The sequence below is a fragment of the Morus notabilis genome, unplaced genomic scaffold (assembly GCF_000414095.1).
Source record: "Morus notabilis unplaced genomic scaffold, ASM41409v2 Scaffold11, whole genome shotgun sequence".
Lineage (NCBI taxonomy): Eukaryota > Viridiplantae > Streptophyta > Magnoliopsida > Rosales > Moraceae > Morus > Morus notabilis.
In genome coordinates, this window is record NW_010360658.1 from 297,884 (window position 1) to 304,862 (window position 6,979).

The 6,979-nt window shown below is 35.8% G+C and overlaps 1 protein-coding gene across 5 annotated transcripts; it reads right to left on the minus strand.

Annotated features, from left to right (window-relative positions):
• Positions 1–823: 823 nt before the first annotated feature.
• On the minus strand, positions 824–5,911 carry LOC21397754 (splicing factor U2af large subunit A). 5 transcript variants are annotated; one of them, XM_010096978.2, is made up of 13 exons: positions 5,674–5,911; positions 4,736–5,079; positions 4,518–4,625; positions 4,278–4,354; positions 3,545–3,612; positions 3,389–3,433; positions 3,215–3,274; positions 2,886–2,946; positions 2,692–2,804; positions 2,150–2,596; positions 1,824–1,965; positions 1,492–1,559; positions 833–1,230 (listed from the first exon to the last, which is right to left on the minus strand). In XM_010096978.2, the coding sequence occupies exons 1-13, from the start codon at positions 5,800–5,802 to the stop codon at positions 1,093–1,095; spliced, it is 1,800 nt and encodes a 599-aa protein (XP_010095280.1). In that variant the 5' UTR covers positions 5,803–5,911; the 3' UTR covers positions 833–1,092. The 5 variants fall into 5 exon arrangements, 4 of the variants coding, with proteins under 4 accessions (XP_024020632.1, XP_024020631.1, XP_024020630.1 ...); XR_002902112.1 differs by having other exon boundaries at positions 1,214–1,230; positions 1,492–1,701; XM_024164864.1 differs by lacking the exons at positions 4,278–4,354; positions 4,518–4,625; positions 4,736–5,079; positions 5,674–5,911 and adding exons at positions 3,877–3,985; positions 4,171–4,268 and having other exon boundaries at positions 824–1,230.
• Positions 5,912–6,979: the final 1,068 nt, after the last annotated feature.

Here is a 6,979-nt window from a genome sequence, read left to right on the forward strand (position 1 = left end):
ATAATATCATATTATTAAAATAATTATAATATTATTATAATATCATATTATATGATAAAATAATAATATTATAGTTATTAATATAATTATGATATTATTTATTATAATATAATATTATATTATATTACGAGTCCGAATTTTAAATTGAGAAGATTGTAAATTTTAATTTTCATTAGGGGTATTATGGATATTATGAAAGTTTTATTAATTGTATTATGTTGATTCCTGCACCTAAAGTTGTCTTTAGGCTGCTTCTGATTTTGACTGTAGATTCTTAAAAAATTCTTCAAAAAGCACTTTTAAGGAGATTTACCAAATACTAAAATCAACTTCTGCTACAAGCAGAAGCTGATTTTAGGATGAAAAAGTAATATCAAACTAAGCCATTGTTTTACAGAGCAAAATTTAGCATTTGTACACTAATTTAACAGTGCTTTGGATATATACTCTTTCGTTCGATTACCATGTCATATATGGCTCTTAAAAAATAACCAAAACACAATTTTAAACACGATTCCATCCCTATTTTCATTCACTCTAAGCAAAACCATTTTAGAATTGCTCCCAAACGGTTAAATGGAATGCATGCAAACCTACAAGTGTGTTCTTTGAACAAAAGGCTTTGCTTTGAATATGAAGAGGTCCTTCCAAACAAAAAAGAAAAGAAAAAAAAAAATTTGAAGAGGCGCACAAGGTTTTTAGATGAGGTTTATCAAAGCTTTACCACCGTTCTACCACGACAACATCGGTTTTTGATAAGAACACGACGAGATATTGTTTAAATATGAAGCATTAAACATGATACATAGTCGTTTATACTCTGCTTCCCTAGCACCAATTGGTCAGAGCACAGTTTTGCTATAACCCCAGCACTATGAACTATTGTCGAACATTAATTTTTAAGTTATGTAGTGACGTGAGAAAGATAACGACTGTCCAACTAAAAGCCTTTGCTACTTGCATTAACTAGAATACAAATTCCTGCAGTTCAATAGTATGTTACAGATGACACAAATCTACTGATCGAAAAGAGGGAAAGAAAACCAAAAGAAAAATTGTCTTTTGAGTTCTATCTATATGATAGACAAACAACTAATCATCATATTCCCCTTGAGCGAATTTGTTCTCCGGATAAAACACAGCCACCACTTGGTTTCCACCAAATTTTCTTCCATTCAACCCTGCACGGGCTTTGGAAGCACCTTCCACTTCTACATACTCCAGAAACACCTGAAAGATGGGGAGAAAAAAATCAAGTGCAATGGACAAAACTAATAAGAACATTAGATTAGACAAGAAAGGGCTAACTGTAAAAAACAAGTTTCTAATGTAAATCATTAGCTCAATAGAAAAACTCATTCAACTTTAAAACTTCCCCTTTACTCAATTCACTTTATTTTTTGGCATGTCTCCTTTTGTTTTGTTCATAACACATCCTTTGATGGGCGTACATGAAATTTTAATAGTAAGACTGACATAATTCAAACATACCTTCCCAACTCCAGGCATTGGTTCACCGTCCGGTCTAGGTCGTGGAATAACAACTCTCACCAACGGACCTGCAGAACAAAAATTGTCAAATTAGGAAGTTTTAAAATAGATAAGAAGCAAACAAGGTGAATTCAGATAGAAGGTCATGGAGGCTTCTGTCTGTATGTTAGGCCTGATTCTTTATAGCAGAATGTGGGACAACCAAAAAGGCTGTAAAACAGAAAGATATACCACAGAAAAAAAAAAAATTAATAAGATACAGCCAACTCATCAAACTACTAAAAATAAATAAGAGAAAATTAAGAAGACCGTATATTGAGAAGGGAAGTTACCAAATTTTTCGCCCTCCTGTTTCATGTCTTCCATTATGTCTTCATATTCCTCGTCATCTCTTAGCTCATCTGCAGAAACCACTTGAGTGAGACATACGACCTTGGATGTTGCTGCACCAGGTTGCTGCAACAGCATGAATCTCTGCAAAGGGAAAGCATGAAGAACATGAGTTAGAGAGTTAACTGTGAAATATAATGATTCTATAAGTGGACATTAGCATTCACGAATATTAGAAAAATAGAAGGTTATCAAAACACAACATTTCACGTTTGATTCAGAAAAGTAATTCTTGGCAGGCTACAAACAGATATGGGTTTTGACCTACCTGCAATGCAATCTGCTGCTGTGCATGCAACAATACACTCTCTTGCTCAGGTTTAGGCTGGTTCGCACCTTGGTTAGCACGTCTAACAGTAAGAGTCTTATCACCCATTTTAATTCCATTCAGAGCTGCACAAGCTATGTCCGTAACTGAAAGATCTTGGTAAACACAAAAAGCATAACCTTTTGAGTTTCCTGTTTCTCTATCTTTCACTAGATCAAAACCCCGAAGTGGGCCAAAGGACTCTAGCAACTCCTTGATCTGTGCTTCTGTGAAGTAATATGGTAATCCACCCACAAAAATACGGTCAGGACCCTCAAGGCCACCAGCAGAACCTGGTGTTAGCCCAACAGCAGCCAGGTTCAAATTGGGATTGGGTAGGCTCGGACCAAGAGTTGCAGCAAGAGAAGGATTGTAATCACTAGGTCTCCTCACCTTAACGGGGGCTCCCTGTTGGAGAAGGGGGGAAAAAATGAGAATCAAACAGGTCAAAACCAGAAAAGTTCCATACTGAACTGATACATATAAACCGGAAGATCAAGTACCTCAAAAATAATCCCATCCAAGGCCATTGCATTACTAGCCTCCTCAACAGATCTCATCTCCACAAAGGCAAACTTCTTTTCATGGTTAATATAAACATTCACAACAGCATCCCCTGCACAAAACAAATGAAAATTGATGAGACATAAAAACTAGATTAATCATACAAATAGATTGAAACCAAACATCAACATACCTGGACCAGCAGTGTTTCCTCCAATTGCCGCCATAACTTGACTAAAAAATGTTGCAACGGACTGCAGCAGAAATACGTAAGCTCATTTTAATGTCTAAATTAAATAAACCACGCATATTTATGTGTTTCAAAAGAAGATTTTAAGGATTGAAGACGGCATCATTTTTATCATGTGCTTTAGTAACTCCTAGATGCATCAAGAAACCCCTCCCCCACAGGAAACCTCAACTAAAACTCCACAGCGAAAGGTTTATAGAAGAGTATAAACAGTAATGTTAACTTGATAGCAATCACGTCAGACAGTAAAAGGGGCTAGCATGGTGTTTTACCTGCTCATTTGCTGTAGGGGGGAGTCCTCCAACATACACCCGCCGTGCATGCCTTGTAGCCTGGAACCCGAAATTAACCATAAAAAAATTAAAACATGAGCAAAAATTAAAGGTCAAAGGTCAAGGAAACACAATTCAATTTTAACAAAAAGACAAACAGAGATCATGACTAACCTGTTGAGTCATAGCCTGAACTGGCATAACGGGAAGGGCTCCAAACTGCGGCATGCAAACAAAATACAAAATCAGTAAAACAGAGAGAAGATTTCCCGTGTGCATGTAATACCACCTTTTTTTTTCCCTTTAAGGTGGGTGGGCAGAGAGATTTACCTGGCCAGTTGCTAAAGGGAACATGTTTGGAAACATTCCAGGCATAGTCGTAGTCCCAGGAATCTGACCTGCAAGGGAATTGAATCACATCTCAGTAACAGAAAATATTAATAATTAGATTTTATAATTTATTGGATCTCATCTAAGAATAAAATACCACCTTCCACAGTTCCACTTCTGTTTCATGACAATTCCCTAGATTAAGCATATCATAACCTTTACAGTTTATGGCAAAGTTTATCAAAGGAGATGAAAGGAATTTGTACACAAGTTCTGGAGTAAATATTCGTAAGACTACCAAAAAAGGAAATAGTGGTCGGTTGAAGACGAACAAGAACAAGATCCATCAAACCGGTGCATTGATTCCTCCTTGTACATTAAAGCTACAGAAGTCGGCTCACACCCATTGTCAGCACAGTGGGGCAAGTAGCCCAAACTTGCCTTCTTACAACAAAAGACAAGGACATAGAAACAAACAAACAAACACCAAACACAAGAAAAAACCAAAAAGATCTCTCAGTCCCAGAATAATTTCACCAAGAAAGCAATAAAAAACTTATAGCCCAACCAGAGAACACTTCTTTATAAAGCTATATGTGCAAATGAAGTAACAAAATATATCTTACCAAAATAACACCAAGCAATTTGACACGAACTTTCCACACTATTACAACAAAGAAAAAAATAGCAGTTAAGAGATATGGCAATCCTAAATCTATGAAGATAAATGTACCTGCAGCAGCAGCAGCAGCTGCACCAGCTAGCATTGCAGAAGCAGGAGGAGCCATATCAAAACCGCTAATCCTTTTGCTGCAGTTATAAAACATTAGAAGACCAAAAGCAAAGCCAACAGAAGTGAAAATACTATTAAAAAATAAAATACAATAAAATAGTAAAAATAATATCATTCAAACGTGTTTCAACTACTGCTCTCAACAAAATTGCTTTACTAATATCTCAAAGATTTGAGTACCTCTTTGAGCGTGATCGAGACCTTGACCTGTGCTCAGACCTACCCCTTGAACATGATCTAGACTTGCGCTTGTGCCTATCCTCCCTGTCTTTGTCATAATCCCTGCGCCTATAGAAAATAAAACAACATCAATACCTTAATAAGTTGCAGTGGATAAATTCATTTGCAATAAACTAATTGATCTTATCTCAAAAATGCCAGTATTCTAATCATATTACCTATCGTAGTCCCGGCTGCGGTAATAATCATCATCATCATCCCTATCTCTTCCCCGTTCCCTCCTATCACTGCGGTCCCTGTGGCGATCTCTATGATGACGATCACGGTCACGTTCACGTTCACGATCCCTATCTCGGTCCCTTTCTCTATCCCTGTCTCTGTCTCGATCCCTTTCCCTATCCCTGTCTTTGCTTCTCCCCCTGTCCTTGTCTCTCTCTCGATCCCGATCCCGATCCCTATCCCTATCTCGATCCCTGTCCCTGTCCCTCTCTTTTTCACGTCCTTTCTCTCTTTCCTTTTCTCTACTCTTGGAAGACTCTCTCTCATGATCACGAAAACCGTGCTGCAAAATAAATGGTGAGTATATATTATACTTTTATCAGACAAGTGAAAGGAAAAGAGCATATTGTTATCTGAACAAACAAACAAACGTAAAATTTTTTCATTATGAAATTGTCACAAGAATGAACGACCATGGGAACCATAAGGCTGCTAATTGCACAGTGAATTCATAGTCACTGGGCATAAGAACACTCAAAACATTAGTGTTTAGAGAGGCAGCCGAACAAAATTACGAATAGAAAGAGTTAAAAACAAAAAGGCAAAACCCTAAAAAAAACTCATCGACAAGCAACCATTTCATCAAACCTTTTCAATTCATAAATAGATCATCTACATAGTAACATGGGCTAACAGAATTGTCTGAAATCATAAATGGCCAACAAAAGACTTCTAATTAACCTCAGAACTGTGATTTATTCTCACAATTAAGATTCAAAATCAACAAAAACTATAAACATATAAAAGAACAATCCTAAAACCCTTGCTTTAACCAAAGCCTAGCTCCTCCTCGAATCGATCTTGTCAACCGGCAATCCCAACAAAACGAGCAAAAATAAGCTGTATAATCGTATATAAAGGCCGCTAGAGTTTCTACCTGGGATTTTGAGTCGCTGTAATCGTCGGTCCCACCGTGGCTGCCGCCACGAGGTTGGGGAGAGGAAACGCCGCCGTAGTTGTCCACGTCCTCTCCGTTACCTTCGTACCTTCCGTCGTAATCCGCCATTTTCGGCGCAGTTTTCTCGGGATTTCGCGTTGGATATCGCCTCCTAGTTCAGTTTGGTTCTCGGGAAAATTGTAAGTGAAAATTGACGAGACTAAAAACAAGAGCTCCGTGACTAGTTCTAGGGCTTCGGAGATGGGGTTTTCTTGTTTTTATATAGGATATTGGAGAGAGCAATTGAGACTGATGAGTCATGATGATTCGCACTGAAAGGGCATTTTGGTAAATGAGTTAATAAAATAAAGTGATATTTAAGTCCCGTTCATTTCACTGATTTGATATTAGAATTTGAGTTTTGCTACAGTAAAAAGCTCTCATAAACAATCACATCTAACTTTTTTATTACAATAAAAAGTTCTCACATAAAATCACATCTTAACTCAAATTAAAAACTCGAATCAGCGAACTGAACGGACTTACGGGCCTTTAATTTATGAGTTCAGAATCATAATTTATAATTCTAATTTTTAAAATTTAACTTTTTTATAAAAAAAAATAACTGTAAAAAACTAAAATCATAATTCAAAACTAAAGACGAACCATTCATACAAATGTCCCTTAATATTTTCACTTCTCAAATATAGGCACCTAGTTAAAATTCGCTTAATTTAGATGGAAACCTATGATAATCTCGTAATTTTTGTTGAAGATGATATTCTCGTAATTTTGTAATATGTCTTTTTTTCTTTATATGTTTTCACTAAATATGTTTTCATATTTTCCATTATTTTTAGATAAAACATAAAAACTCAAATTGTAGATTTTTTTATTTATTTATGTTTTATGTTCTCTGATATGTTTCTTTATACTTTATCACTGTTGGTTTGTATAAGATATTTTTGTGCTTTACAATTTGAGATTAGTGCTATTCAAAAAAAAAAAAAAAGATTGAGATTAGTGAGTTTCAAATATACGAAAATTACTAGTTACTTTTTCCTCTAAAATGTAATTAAAGTCATTATAATTTTTTTTTCTTATATATGAATTTAAACGAAGGTATTAACAAAAATGTTTGTTGCTCATTTATTTTAGCATTTAAGTAGGGCTGACAATTCGTGCCGACACGATTATAGTAAACACGAACACGACACGATTAATAAACGTATCATAAACTTAAATATGAACACGAAATGTTAAAAACACGGTTAAAACGATACGATAACACGATTACTAAACGGGC